We start from the raw sequence: 15,609 nt of genomic DNA on the forward strand, positions 1-15,609 counted from the left end.
TGACCTGAGCCGAAGTCGGACGCTCAACCGACTGAGCCACCCAGGCGCCCCTGGAAGCTGATTCTTTGAGAAGTTATTTGAAATGAAAATGCAGATACTATTAAGAGCTTATTTTAGTAGATGAGATCACTTTGTTTCCGTAGTGGAAACAATGTTATTTGGACGTTTATTAAAAGCAGAAGTGGGGGCGCCTGGGTGGCGCAGTCGGTTAAGCGTCCGACTTCAGCCAGGTCACGATCTCGCGGTCCATGAGTTCGAGCCCCGCGTCAGGCTCTGGGCTGATGGCTCGGAGCCTGGAGCCTGTTTCCGATTCTGTGTCTCCCTCTCTCTCTGCCCCTCCCCCGTTCATGCTCTGTCTCTCTCTGTCCCAAAAATAAATAAAAACGTTGAAAAAAAAAAAAAAAAAGCAGGGTGACCTTTTTTTTGGTTGAAATGGAAATTCAATTCAACAAACCGTATTTTAGCATTAAGGCTATGAGCCTAGAAAAAGTATTTTGCTTAACTCACTGAATGAAATTCAGAAACACATAAAGGGCAAAAAGTAGGTGCTGAGATTCTAACCTCAAAGAGGACAGAAGCAGTCTTGTTCCTCGACTTTTTACTTCTCTGTAAAGCTGGCTGCACCAGATTAAAGGATCTCACTCACCTATCCTGTTGAATGCAAAGGTCTGCTGCCTTGAAGGCATTCAGTAATTGTTTATTGAGTGAGGTAATGTCTTATTAATAGTAGCATAAAACATAAAGTTATTAGAGTAATTGTCAATTACTCATCTTTGTAGGCTGTCAACTCTTTAACCAACTTTTCCCCCCAACATTTCAAAGTCTTTTTAAAACTCATGAGTATTTTAAAGTTAGATTTTTGAAGGCCGAAGCAAGTGAAACTCTACCACTTTCTGATTAACTCTGAAAACAGTCCTGCATTTTGCAGATAGCAGAAGTTATTTTTAGGATTGAAATAATGATCTCACTTTCCCAGGCATGTAGCTTCAGCTGTTTTGACTGTGGGGAGGTCAGGAATGTCCAAAATTCATACATGGACTCATGGTGAATCTCTCCATAAACAAACATGGTATTTCAATAGGGACTGTTGTATTAAAGAGAAACTACATACAATAAAAAATACTGGATTGTATTTCCAACATTTTGAAATTCAATACAAAAAAATCTTTTTGGTAAGAAGTATTCCATAAAACCTTTGGAGCTAAAATAGTTTTAAAAATTAGGACAAATTAAAATTAGGCTCAGTGGCCTGGTCTAATTTTAAATCACGTGATGCAATACACAAAAGCTTAGAACAGATAAAGAGGGACGTTGACATTTATGTAAAACTTAAAGATTTAAAGCTACCAAAGCTAGCATGTCTCTGCAAGTCTATAGAAAATTATTTTTAAAACTGAAAGACATAGTGCAAGAAACCCAATTAAGGCAGTTTAAACTGGATTTCTTTGGGAGGGGGAGGAATAAATATTAGAGATAGGATTGTTAGAGAAACTGGTTGGAGTAAGGGAGAGGTCTAACAACCATATCTTTTTGTAGGCTTTGCCTCATCTACTTTTCTTTGGAAGAAGCAAGTAACAAAAGCCGATTTTGGTAAATAAGAAGTTTTAAACAAGCAAGTTTTTATCATAAAGTTTAATAACGGTTCAGAAAAAATTGAGTGAATAACTTTCTCTGAAAAAATATACTGAATCTGTGTAGACTGCAGTTATTGAGGGGGAGGGGCTGGTAAGTTAAATTGCCCTATTTTCTATCTGAAAATCATAAAAAGTCCCATTTCCAGTCTGAATACAGAGATGCATGTGCCCAAAATGGCTGAGAATAAATACAAGAAAGGCAAAAGCTGCAAAGCTAAGGGCATGCAACAGACTCTAAGAGAACGTCTCAGAAATACCCAAAGTGGCAACAAGGAACGTTTGGCTGGAATCTGAAGTTCTTTCAATCATCTTTGTCTTTTGCTCCATGTTTAAGGATGCGCGTGAACTCGATGTAATTGAAATTCCCCTTTTTGTCGATAGGCGCTTCTCTGTACAGCTCATCCACCTCTTCATCCGTAAACCGGTCTCCCATTGTTGTCAGCAGCTCTCTCAGGTAGTCTTCCTGGATGGTGCCTAAAGAATAAAGAACTGGGGATCAAAATACGTACTCCTCTGGGGATTGATTACAAGGAACATTTACACTTGACCAAGCATATAGTTCTTTATGTTAAGAACTATAAACTTGCAAATATATGAAATATGGGATCTCCACATGCTTAAGCCAGCCTCAGCAGACGGTTGTCTAGACAATGCCCAGCTGCCTAGGTCTATCATCCTGTTCTGCTCTATCATCTTCCCTGCCCAAGTCTTCATAATAGGGCCTAAACCTACACCTAAACAAAAGCAGTAAAGTATGATTAAGGAATCTAAGCCTCATGGTTCCTTCAAGTAGCGTGAATGGTCACACTTAGTTTGGTTTTTGTTTTTGGTTTAAGTAAGCTCTATAGCCAATGTGGGGCTTGAATACATGACCTCAAGAGATTGAGAGTCACATGCTCTACCAAAGGAGCCAGCGAGGCACCCCTGGCCACACTTATTCTGTAAGCAAATAACACTAAAATTAATACCATATCATAAATATCAATAAAGTGCTTCAGTGGCAAGAATACTGAAGTCCTGAGGTCCAGTTTTTTTGTTTTTTTAAGATTTTATTTTTAAGTAATCTCTATACCCAACATGGGCCCAAATTCACAACCCTGAGATAAAGAATGACATGCTTTCCCAACTAAGCCAGTCAGGGCACCCCATGGCATTGATATTTTTAAAAGGTTCCCCAAATAATTCACATCATGATTGAGAGCCACTAATACTAAAGCAAAATTGATAAATGACCAAGAGATTCTGAAATTCATAAAGTAAAAAGAAAAATCTGAATTTTCTTTTTTGTGAAATTAAGCTAAAACAATGATGATACATTTCATATGAGTTTAAATTATAAGGTCAGTTCACAAGAGCAACTCTAGACTTATGGGGTTTTTGCTAATTAAATTCTACATTTAAAAAAGCTCTTTAAATGTTAGTCTCTCAGCTTGTAGAAATAAATCCTCATCCCCAGCCAAGTCATTCAACTATCATATAAACCTATCATCAACGATGTGCAAGGAGCTGTGGTAGGTGTTAGAAGGGGTTACAAAGATGGGAATATAATGCTGTTGAAGACAGAGCCATGGCTCTGGGTGTGGGGAGAGATTTTGTGACGACTGGGAATAAGTACACAACTAAAACAGAAGGCCAGGAGAGAGACAAGAATATACTTTAGATGTGGAATGAAAGGATAGGCTTTAAGTTTTCCTGGAACCAGGAAAAAATATTATATAAAAACACAGCTAAGGCTCTATAAAGAATGTGACCATTGAGATAAGTTTGAAGAATGGATAAGATATTCTGAGACAGAGCATGAGCAGGGGAGGCGCAGAGAATTAGAGAGAGACAGAATCTGAAGCTGGCTCCAGGCTCTAAGCTGTCAGCACAGAGCCCGGGGCTTGAACTGAGGAATGGCGAGATCATGACCTGAGCTGAAGTCAGATGCCTAACTGACTGAGCAACCCAGGTGCCCTTGGATAGGATTTTTAACTCTTTTATGGCTGTATTCCCTTCCGTTAAAAAAAGTAGCAACTGCTCACAGTAAAAAGCTCAAGCAATACAAAAGTGACTTTAGGAGAAAAAAAGTTAAGTTTCCTCTGTCTTTCCCTTCCAGGTATAACTGTTAAGAATTCCAGTTTTAAAGGGCACCTGGGTGGCTTAGTAGGTTAGGCGTTTGACTACGGCTCAGGTCATGATGATCTCACACGGCTGGTGAGTTCGGGCTTTGTGCTGACAGCTCAGAGCCTGGAGCCTGCTTTGGGTTTTGTGTGTCTCTCTCTCTGCCCCTTCCCTACTCATATTCTGTCTCTCTTTCCTTCAAAAATAAACATAAAAAAAAAACACAAGAATTTCAGTTTTAAGAGGGAGCAGGTGATATGGTAAGGAAGATACAGAGGGAGCAATGGTAGAGGTAAGTTAGGACAACAAGGCATAGAAGAGCTTGGAAGGAGGTTAGGAAGATGATACAGGAAGATGGTATACCTGAGGAGGCCTAATGGGGCCATGTTGTGCGGAAACTATGCTTCCAACAGCAGACTATGCTTGGACTATTTAAAACAGTCCAAGTAATACGTAAATAAAGGGTGTGCCTTCCTTCTCAAAAACTTGCCATGTGAGTTATGCCCTTATGTTTCCTTTATATGCAATTGCGCCGGAGGATCAAGCATTTATATTGTTAATTTTGAGGTTTTTTGAAAGTTAAGTCTATGCCAGCAGTATACTAAGCACTTTGTATAAATTATCTCATTTCCTCATTTAATAATCACAACAACACTATGAGGTAGGTAATATTAGTGTCCATTTTATAGGTAAGAAAACGGAGGCTTAGAAAAAGTTAAGTAACTTGCCCGAAATCACATAGCTATCGCACAGAATAGGTATATAAAACCAGGGAGTCTGATTCTAGAGCAAAAGATTAAACAATCTCAAAGCTGAGAGGTACCTGATAAACAAATATGGGACAGTACTGGTATCAAGGTCTACAGCAATTTAAACTTTATCCAAGATTGCCCTGGTAAAAGTTATTCATTCAACACAATTACTGACAGCCTAACCATTATGGAGTTATCCTAGTAAAAGACCAATGTAAGTTTCCTAGAGAAGTTCCAAATACACCTATTAAATTGTAAATTAAATATTTAAGGGCAAAGGCAGTAAAACGAGTGATTAACATGCCATAGGAAAAGCCTGTCCAAAAACAGGTATGGAATAAACCTGAGGGTATTATGTCATCATATTTCAAGTTATTATATGTTTTAGTTACCACAACTAAAAATTAAATCACTTAGTAATTAAAGGTTACCTCAGACTTACCAGTTGCTTCTTCATCAAAGCAAGCAAAAGCATTTCTGATGACATCTTCTGGATCTGTGCCATTTAACTTCTCACCGAACATCGTGAGAAACATGGTGAAATTTATGGGCCCTGGAGCCTCATTCATCATGGCATCCAGATACTCATCAGTTGGATTTTTCCCTGAATAAAAAAGAGGGTCATAATTTTATTTACATCACAAAATGCATCAAGTAATCATCACAGTAACCTTTTTGACAAGAAAGATTATCATTTATGTAGTTTGCTGTGTATTCATAATAGCAAAACTATTTGGGAAAAATTCTCGGTGAATAAGGCCTGTATTAAGAGTCTAGAGATAGTATGCTATTCTATTGGGATGACAGGAGGAATAACATTGCTCTCATAATCAGTTATCAGTGTTTGCAACACACACACACACAAACACAGCTGGCCCCCAGCCCAATCCTGAGGCCTGTCCAGAAACTTGCAGGTGGTCCAAGGGCCACACTTTGGGAAACACTGTTCCAGACTCTGAATCTTAGTAAACTACAGCATCATTAGACTGGCTTCACAGGCATTACAGAAATTCTCTTTATAATATTAAAGTTGATCATTACCCAGGGAGGCAAGCATATCATGCAAATCTTCCTTGTCAATGAAACCATCTCTGTTCTGATCAATCATGTTGAAGGCCTCTTTGAATTCCTGAATCTGTGACTGGTCAAACATGGCAAACACATTGGATGTTGCGCGCTGCGGGCGCTTCTTGGTGGTCTTGGTCTTTGCCCTTTTGCTCGACATGGTGGTGGTTAAATCCTAATTAGGAAGGGAAATATACAAAACACAAAGATTAATAAAAACTAAGTTGCATCAAACTTCCTGACGTGTCTGAGCTACTTAGAGATGTGCCTAAAAACTACTCAGCAGGGCAGTATCACTTAGCAAACATCTGTCTCAACTAATCAATACTCTTAACTCACAGAACCAAATTACAAAGAGAAAAACCAGACTCAACTTTGAGTTCACTCACCCTTAGTAGTCATAACATCTAATGAACAGTCCATCACCAACTTCAAATTCCAAACTGTAACTCACATAATTCAAAGCTCAGAGCATATCAACAAGATTGCATGTCCCCTGTGCTGCAGCATAGCCAGGTAAGTACTGGTTTTACACTTGGGGAAACAGTACTGGTTTTATACTTCAGTGCTGTGGCAGTACTGGGGAATACTAATTCATCTTCAACAAGTCTTTCGCACAGCCCTAGCCTAAACTAGCCGTCCCATTCTAAGGTAGACAGAAAGTAGGAAGGAAGACTAATTGATGGAATAGGTCTTCATCTCTTAATCTCCATTGTCAAATAGCATTCTTCCACTCGCAACTAACAATTTTCTTGCACCCTCACTTCTGGAATCAAAGTAGCTCATGAAAGAGATTTGTTGAAAAGCTAACTGGAAAGTCTAAAAAAACTATGAATTCACCTATAAGTTTTACAGATACGTCCACTCTGTTAAAACCAATTTCTTGCACAAAGCCAAGCTAAGTCCCATAAGGTGTGACTAAATTCTCTAGACAAAAGCCATAGCGCAACAGTTTTTAAAGCTATTTATTTGTTTTAAGTTTTAGAAAACATGTTAAGAGCTAAGGAAACTACCTTTACTCTCTAATAATCTAAATTTATCCCTGTAAAATTCAAGTTAAAAATAAAAAGAATGCCTAATAACAACTGAAATGGAAAGGCAATTTTCTTTTCAGCACTCAATCTTTAAAAGACTATAAAAATTTGTTTGATGTTAAAAAGCCCACGGTCCTCAGATAACAAAATGTTACCGTACCATCCTTCAGAGCTGAGGTGGCGATGGTAGTCGGCAAAACCTCTAACCAGGGAGACTAGGTCACTGTATTGAGTTATATTCTTCCAAGCAGGACTAAAATAGGCACTACTGATTTCACTCTCTGACCAGGATAACAATTTTAAAGCTTACGTTCTGAAAACAACATTTAGCTATGATGTAGCAAAACACTATGCCCTTGCTCTAAAAATAAATCTGTGGCCTGCAAAGAATGAAGCACTACCTAGATCTCCCCACAAAGTGACCTTAGAACACAATGCTTCCTATGAGCTTAAAAAGTTGTTTCCTACATTCTTCCCGATTATACCACATCACCCAGACTAAATTCAATTATAGAAATAATCAGAAAAGCTCTGCCTCAGATTTTTTTAAAAAGCTAAATCTGTTCTCAGATTTTAGTAGGAAATTCCACAAAGGAGAGTCACAAATTCCAGTCCATCCAATATAGCACCCAGTGATACACTGGAATGTGCTGTTGGTAAGATATACCCTACGCGACCCAGAAGTTACGATACACACTCCTCCCTAATTTCCAAGTTTCCTTTAATCACAATTTGTGTGGCTGCCTTTCAAAATTTATCAGCACCATGAATGCCTATTTTGATTCTGTAAAAACACCTTTTGGGGCAGCAAATACCATTATTTAATTTTTCCCTCTATTCTAAATGTACTTTTAAAAACTAGAAAGTTACAGTGTATATTATTCCACCATCTTTTAACTGTACTCAAGAACTTGGGGTTAGTGATCCAGACGTAACGAGTGACACATATTTACCAGTCCACCTCTCTTTGCTGTGTCTTTGCAAATCAAAGCATGTCTTTAAAAATCATCGGTTTTGTTTGACAACATTGTCTTCCCTTCATGAGGCAGGAATGTCAGTTATTTTAAGAACAAAGAAACTGATGAGAATTCTAGGTCAAATGGTTGACACATTTTTTAATCTATAAAAACTCAGAATACTAAATTTGATGGGAGTCCTCTAGGTACCTTTATTATATATATATATATATATATATGAATTTTAAAGCATTTCCCATTATTGTTTCTTTTAATCATGCATTCTTTAAATTTGTATTCATTGTAAAAACGGTTTGTAAAAGTTATAAAGGTTTTTTTTTTCTCCCTTTGGTCAGCACTGACAGTGGTCTTTCACAGAACTTTAGCTCAATCAATACTTAATCATCAATCTTTAATATGATTGATGAATTATACCAAAGTGCATCAAATGTCACTAGTGTTGAAAACTACTTACGAATTAAACGTAAGGCATTTGTCCTATCTTAAAAAGGTTAAAATATAGTTGGGGAAGCAACTACAAAGAAATGAAATGAGGGGTGCACGGATGGCTCAGTCAGTTGAGCGTCCAATTTTGGCTCAGGTCATGATCTCACAATTTGTGAGTTTGAGACCCACATTGGGGTGGCTGTTGTCAGTGCAGGGCGCACTTTGGATCCTCTGTTCCCCCCTCTCACTGCCCCTACCCAGCTCGCGCTCTTGCTCTCAAAAATAAATATACATTTAAAAAAAAAAAAAAGGAAATGAACTGATTGGTTAAATTTATGAAATGACGCATAGTTTTCATTCCTGAAGAACTCTCAAGTTAAAACAATGTGTGGCAATAATGAAAAATAACTCAAAGGTGATACATGATTATTAAATACTGTGAGTTGAGGAAGATCTTTGTTTCTAAAAGATCGAGATGGTGGGGGAAGACCCTGAAAAATCTTGTACCATTTAGAAGCTAAGAGACACCCTTAGAATTAAGAGATTCAGATGTTAGTTTTAATTCTAAAAAATTAAGATAGTTACTTCTATCAAAAGCTGGTAGTATAATGTTAAGACAAGTTACTACCTGGGCCTTTTTCAAGGAGGTTGTGCTCTTGTCTATGAGTTTATCTCCCACCAGAAACTGGTAGCCTTTCAGCAATAGGGAGTTCAGCCTCACAGTAAGTTGTTCTAAAATACAGAAAATGTAGGGGCACCTGGTTGGCTCAGTCGATGGACTGTGCAACTCTTGATCTTGGGGTTGTGAGTTCAAGCCCCACGTTCGCTGTGGAGATTACTTAGAAAAAGAAAATAAAATCTTTACAATAAGGAAAGCGTGGTTAAGTTTTTCCTACCAAACTAAAAGTATGGGTGGAATAAACACTGATGAAGAGGGAGCCATATCAGGAACAGTGCTATGATCACAAAGAGCAGATCACTTATGGTATTGTCACTGTCCTCCTTGCTATGATTCTAGTTTGTTATCCATTTTGACTTTCCCCAAACAAGCGAGACTGTAGCTCTCTTTATGTAACAAACAAATGCACAACTCATAGAAATTTAGGAAGCTAGGGTAAAAAACACTGAAAACATTTCATGCATCAATGTAAATATTCTTTATTTAGGATGAGAAGATGTAAGCATCTGAGATTTTCAAGTTATAGGATTCTCACTCATTCAAAGTTAGAGTCTGGAGTTTATTTCTGAAGCATTTAATGAAAGCTCTTTCATGTGAAGGCATATTTGTTGTATTAAACTTTAAAGCAGGGAAACTTGCAGAGCAGGCCTCTATGAAAAATGAAAGGATTTCAGATGCACAAGAAAGTGAATGAAACATAGTCAATGGTGGTCAAAAATATTCAGTTTACAGATCTAAAGGAGTATAACCTTGTTTTAAATCAGGGGACGTAAGTGTTGCTAGCAATGAATTTGGGGGTGTTTTAGCATGATCAAATAGGAAGAAACTCAATTCAGGGTTATGACAAAAGAAGGGATACAAATCATGTAAGGAAAATATTAGACTAGATTAAGTGGTAGAAGTAAAGGTCCTCAAAGTCTTCTTCCACACACCAAGGGCAACCAGAAGATTTTTCAGCATCTCAAGATATACTATGGTTTCATTTATAAAATAATATTAATCCATACTAATATTATACTTTGTTACTCTAGTTAGAATTCTAGAGTCTAGCATTTATAAAGTGGTAATAGATATAAAATAATCTAGAGATGTTTCTTCTACAGAACTGATACTACAACTGATAGTATCCTAGGAAGTATGATACATTCTTTAAAGAAAAACTCCCATCTTTGAAAACACTTCCTAATGTGGTAGCATGTAGTATCTTTTTTCCAAATCCAGACCAAATTTCCTACCTCATTTATCAACGTACTTCCCCCTGAAGCGAAGTTTATGCGATTTTTTTTGGTGCCATCCCCATTTTTTTTTTTAAATATATTTTCAGGTTAGTGCTTCTGTTCCAAATGAAGCGAGCTTTCAACTCCTATGCAAACTTCCGGTTAAAGGTAGGATTAGATCTCTTATAGCCACACCCAAAAAGTTCTTAGCACTTGACAAAGGCAATTAGTTGTCAAGGTTCACATGCCAGTAAATGCTCACTCTTGAAAACGGAAAGCTTTTCTTGTTAAGTTTTATCAAAAGCCTTCCAGAACATGAAACAAATAGTTTTAAAAAACATTCACTTTCTTCACCTTCAGATAGAAAACATTTTCCACTTAAGTTAAAATCTCAACTGAACGCATATTTGTTCCAAAGTTCTGCTTTAAGAACTGATATTTACTTTCATATACCAGCTCAACTACTTTAAAAGGAAACACTCTGGCAAACTGACAATAACCCGAGGTCTCCACCCAAAAGGAATATGGTATTGTATTTAGGAGTTTTCTCAAACGGCAGACTACACCCTCAACCCCTCTTTGTAAATTATCACTTTAAAAAAAAGTTCTAATTACGGAAGTGGATGCTGAGCTGAGGAAGCTGCTAATTTGAGTTGGTTATTCCTACTAAACGTAGCCACACAGCTGCAACAACAGCTGCAGCACGGCGGACACTGGGCTTCGGTTTTTGCGCAAACTCTCTTGAATCCGGCAAGTTTACGTTAGAAACTAAACATAGTCCAGGAGTCAGCGCCGCGGGGTTCGGGTTTCGCAGGCCCGGCTGTCGCCCAAGATCGCGGCGCCAGCGAGCTAAACCACACTCCTCTAGCTCCGACTTTGGGCAAAGGGACAAAGTCCGCGCCTCGGCTACTTCCGGGCGTGGCCTTCGATCCTAGAGCTAGCCCTTGGGCTCGAAACAAGGAACCCGCCAGTACACCTGCCCAGGTGCACTCCCTGCTCCAGTGGCCCGCTACTGCCGTCCCAGCCGCCCCGTCGAGATGGGCCCCCGCGATGGGCCTCGCGCACCTTATCGCGGGCACCACTCACCCTGCACAGCCGCAAGAATCCCAGCACTTCGGTAACCCCTTCGCTGCCCTCGCTGCCGCTATCAGCACTCTTCTACTCCCAGAGCCCCCTAAAACCAACACTTCCGGCCTCCGCTTAGCAAACCGGAAGGAAGCCTAGTCACCATTGTCGGCCGACAGAGTGGGCCTGACTTAATAGAAAGACGACGGGTGGGGGGAGTTGCCAGTGTCCTAGGAGGGCGCAATTTTGAACGAGTGCACAGGAAGGAGCATAAAGCGGGCGACTTAGAACATAGAAGAATGTGTAATGGTTCGTTCGTGTAATTGTTCTACTGAGTTTCCATATTTTTGTACCTCCTCTTACAATGTAGGCTTTCCCCCCCCTTTCCTGTTGGTAAATGGGTGAGCCTGTCCTGTGGGTTTGCCTCCCTGCACATTCCTGGGCACGTCCAGGGGCGGGGCCTGGCAAGCCCAAGTCCTTGTAGGGAAATAGCGCAGAGGGCTGCGCGGCCCACGTGACCCGCGCCCGCGCTTCCCAGAGGGCTAGACCTCGGCCGCCGGACGGTCGGGCGCCTGCGCGTGGGACTCACTCAGGGCGTGGGTCTCTGTGAGGTCTACGGGTAGGAGGTTCTATCTCTGTGTACTGTGCTGTTTCGAAGGGTCCCACCCCTTATACATTGGAGCAAACTTTCCTAAGTCCCTAGGGCCCTCAGCCAAGCGGCCACTGCTTTTTTTTTGGCCCGGGCGGATGTCATGAGGTCACGGATGATGAAGACTTCCTCCCTCTTCAAAACCGTTTGCTGTTTTTCCCACCAGAGCCCCGGTTAACAAGGGAAGTCGGGACCTGACTAGGAGGGAAGACAGGCGACCAGCAAGAGCTAACTAAATCTTGCCCCAATCTCTCACTGTGAAGCGGACTTGCGGCTTGGTGAAAATAGGGATTAAAAAGTGCGGCCTATGTTTTCTCAGCTCTCCTTTTCTTGGACAGCTTCTAACAATGCATCTTGTTACAGGAAAGCCCGCCCCAGTTCTGTCCTCTGTCCTTTTCCATCCAGAGTCTGGTGAGGAAGAGAAGACTGTGGTGCTCACGGTCACCTCAGCTCTCTGAGCTCAACTACAAAAGGAGTGAGTTGGACCGATATTACTCAGGATCGTCATCCCAGCCCTGAGGTTCAGTGCCTAGTTTGGCTCACGTGGCCAGAACAGTTCTGACGTTGGGGGTGGCTGTGGTTTTGGCCTCTCACTTGAATCACCCTGCTAAAAGGAAGCTAAAAGTTGCATTATTATGTATTCTGAATATTAACACACTGCAACTTCGAGGACCTCAGGAGCATTTTATCTACTAACCAATAGCATATTCCAAGGTTAACACTGAGGTAAAAATCACTGAAAAATAAATAACTGCCCTAATTCTATAGTGGGAGTGACACAAAGATGATTAGTTTCCTAAATGGCCTTGATGTTAAGAATCACGGAGGTGCTGGTAAAAATTCAAAATACTGGGTGCCTTATCTCCAACCTGATGATTCAGAATCGTTTTAGAGCAAGTCCTGTGAAGCCATCTGTATAACTAGGGTCCTAAGGAACTCTTAACACTTGGGGATACAGAGCTAGACAGCTTAGGGCCTAAGACCTAGGCAGCGACAGGCCAAGTCCAGATGGCTTAGAGGTAGGGGTACCGCAGTTTGGTTTTGGAGTCTGACTTGGGCAGCAGTGTGAGCACCCTGCAGTGCACTCGCACCTCCACTGAGTGGTGACCTGCCACCACGGAGACCTGGAGGCTTCCAACTACTGTCCTTGTCTTCAGAAAGAAAACTTTAACCCACAATGAAATAGTTTAGTCTTCTCAGCTCGGAAGGAAGCAGCAGCATTCTTTTGCTTTTCTAAGTGTCAGATAATTGCCTTGTTTGCCTTGTTTCTTTCCTCTCAATCAGTCAACAGGTATTACACAGCCCCTGTATTTCCAAGTGTTGTGGTGGGTGTTGTGGTTTATGCTGTTTGAAATAGAATAAAGCTGCTATCTCTGGGATTGGCAGAGAGGGAGTAGAAAGGATTGTAAAGGCACAAGGAGTGTCAGGGAACAGTTTGTAAAACAGATCGTTACAGTACAATTGCATAAGGCCCATAGAAGGAACATGGGAAGAAATAAACCTGTGTGGGGATTTGTGGAAGGTGGCCCCTAGAGGACTTTTGAAGAGCTGATTGTAAAAGTCAATGGGGAAGGGCACCTGGCTGGCTAAGTCTGTAGAGCATGCGACTCTCCATCTGGGGTGGTGAGGTCAAGCCCCCACATTGGGCATAGAGCTTATTTAAAAAAAAAAAAAGGAACTAAAAATAAAAATTAAAAGTTAAAAAAAAACAGGTCAGTGGGAAAAGAGAGGAGAGGTTCCAGGCAAATGGAGGAGCATGCTTAATTGTCTAAAGGTGATCAGAGAAACTGGGTGATTGAAGAGGAATAGGAATTGTGTGGTCAGTGTTCATTCATTCCTTTATTCATTCCACAAGTAACTCTGGGTACACAAAGGTTAGCAAGCCACTGTGGAAAAATAAAAACCTTGATAAAATGTTTTTCACATTTTTACATGCATCTAATATATTGATACTTGTTTTAATGATTGGACCCACTGCCAAAGACCTCTGACTCTATAATGTCTCTATTCTTCTGACTCCATAAGAGATTTTTGCCCTCAGGTAACAATCTCCTTTTTACCTTAACTTTAGAGACTTGGGTTCTGCATCATATCCACTCTTCAGCCTACTGAGTAACGCTGAGGGCAAATCACTCAGCTGACCTCAGCCTCAATTTTCTGATTTGTAAAATGGGGGTAACATCTTCCTGCCTACTTGATAGAGTTTCCTGATTAACTGAGATAGTTTATGTGAAAGGTCTTATTAAGTATAGAACAGTGGCTTTCAAACTTTTGATTAAAACTTGCTGTATGAAATTTATATCACTAAATAATACTTGAGTACATACAATGTTTTCTAAGATTTCTATTTCAAAATTGGGCCATTTAACTTTTTTCCCATTCTGACTTCTTTATTGTACAGCTTTACTTTTTTTTTATTAATTTATTTTCCAGTTAGTTAACTTACAATGCAGAACCCAGTGATTCATCTCTTACATGTGACACCCAGTGCTCATCCAGAAAAGTGCACTCCTTAATGCCTATTACTCATTTAACCCACCTTCCCACCTCGCCTCTCTCCAGCAACCCTCAGTTTGTTCTCTGTATTTAAGAGTCTCTTATGATTTGCCTCCCCCTCTGTTTTATTGTATTTTTCCCTCCCTTCCCTTATGTTCATCTGTTGAGTTTCTTCAGATTCCACATGAGTGAAATCATATATTTGTCTTTCTCTGATTGACTTATTTTGCTGAGTATAATACCCTCTAGTTCTATCCACTTTGTTGCAAATGGCAGGATTTCATTGTTTTTCATCACTGAATAGTATTCCATTGTATGTATGTGGGTGTATGTGTGTGTGTATGCGCATATATATATATATATGCATGCCACATCTTTTTTTTTAACTTTTTTTTTTTTTTTTACTTTTATTTATTATTGAGAGATAGAGCCTGAGCATGGGAGGGCCAGAGAGAGAGGGAGACACAGAATCTGAAGCAGGCTCCAGGCTCTGAGCTATTAGCACAGAGCCCAATGCAGGGCTCAAACCCACAAACTGTGAGATCATGACCTGAGCTGAAGTTGGACGCTTAACCGACTGAGCCACCCAGGTGTCCGTGCATGCCACATCTTCTTAATCCATTTGTCAGTTGATGGATATTTGGGCTCTTTCCATAATTTGGCTATTGTCGATAGCACAGCTATAAACATTGGGGTGCATGTGCCCCTTCGAATCAGCATTTTTGGTATCCTCTGGATAAATTCCTAGTAGTGCAGTTGCTGGGTTGTAAGGTAGGTCTATTTTTAATTTTTTGAGAAACCTCCATACTGTTTTCCAGAGTGGCTGCACCACTTTTCATTCCCACCAACAGTGCAAAAGGGCTCCTCTTTCTCCATGTCCTCGCCAACATCTATTGTTTCCTGAGTTGTTAATTTTAGCCCTTCTGACCAGTGTGAGGTGGTATCTCATTTTGGTTTTGATTTGTGTTTCCCTGATGATGAGTGATATTGAGCATCTTTTCATGTGTCTGTTTTATGCCATTTAACTTTTAAAAATGCTCTTCAAGACCTACTACGTGTGAGTTTATGATTCACTAATGCAGAGGTTCTCAACCACAGGTGACTTTTTTCCCCAAGGGAATATTTGAATACCTGAAGGCATTTTTTATTTTCACTGCCAGGGAGCTACTACTGGCATCTCATGCATAGAGGCCAGGACTACTGCTAAACATTCCACAGTGCACAGGCTAGCCCCCTACAACAGAGCATTATTCGGCCCAGAACGTCAGTAGTGCCAAGGTTGAGAAAACCTTCCATTAATGTTTCAAGAGCTCAGAGTATATAATATTTGATTCTTATGGGTTACTATAATTATTAAAAGGACACTGTTGCCTCAAGGTGAGGCTTTTTTTGTGAGACCAGAAAAATCTAGAGAGAAAGAAAGGAACTCCTGTTAATATGTACCTATTATGTGCTAGGTATCTTACCTAAGCATTTTTATCATTTAGTTCTTACAACAACCCTGTGAGGTAG

General features: G+C 40.1%; 2 protein-coding genes across 11 annotated transcripts in view; one reads left to right on the forward strand and one right to left on the reverse strand.

Annotated features, from left to right (window-relative positions):
• Positions 1-15,609, forward strand: part of MYOM1 (myomesin 1) — a 207,696-nt gene that overhangs the window by 31,181 nt on the left and 160,906 nt on the right. For 5 of the 10 annotated variants that reach the window (XM_047827900.1, XM_047827898.1, XM_047827896.1 and 2 more), the window contains exon 1: positions 11,506-12,327. The exons of 1 other annotated variant lie outside the window; for it this stretch is intronic. The gene's annotated coding sequence lies outside the window, so the exon portion shown is untranslated. Of the gene's footprint in view, positions 1-11,505; positions 12,328-15,609 lie in introns of those variants that run through there. 4 more of the 10 variants (XM_047827901.1, XM_047827902.1, XM_047827899.1 and 1 more) reach the window with 2 other exon arrangements.
• LOC125149159 (myosin regulatory light polypeptide 9) lies at positions 1,618-11,130 on the reverse strand. The gene is made up of 4 exons (XM_047827909.1): positions 10,974-11,130; positions 5,531-5,729; positions 4,932-5,093; positions 1,618-2,108 (listed from the first exon to the last, which is right to left on the reverse strand). Exons 2-4 carry the CDS (start codon positions 5,712-5,714, stop codon positions 1,936-1,938), a joined length of 519 nt encoding a protein of 172 aa, XP_047683865.1. The 5' UTR covers positions 5,715-5,729; positions 10,974-11,130; the 3' UTR covers positions 1,618-1,935.

Source organism: Prionailurus viverrinus, chromosome D3, assembly GCF_022837055.1.
Source record: "Prionailurus viverrinus isolate Anna chromosome D3, UM_Priviv_1.0, whole genome shotgun sequence".
NCBI lineage: Eukaryota > Metazoa > Chordata > Mammalia > Carnivora > Felidae > Prionailurus > Prionailurus viverrinus.

What these genes read in the sequence shown, in the direction of transcription:
- LOC125149159 (XM_047827909.1), bottom strand. Translation starts at nt 5,714, where the DNA reads ATGTCGAGCAAAAGGGCAAAGACCAAGACCACCAAGAAGCGCCCGCAG. An exon ending in TGATATGCTTGCCTCCCTGG is followed by an intron (nt 5,094 to 5,530) that starts GTAATGATCAAC and finishes TTTTTTATTCAG; the next exon opens with GGAAAAATCCAACTGATGAG. An exon ending in CTTTGATGAAGAAGCAACTG is followed by an intron (nt 2,109 to 4,931) that starts GTAAGTCTGAGG and finishes TTTATTCTTTAG; the next exon opens with GCACCATCCAGGAAGACTAC.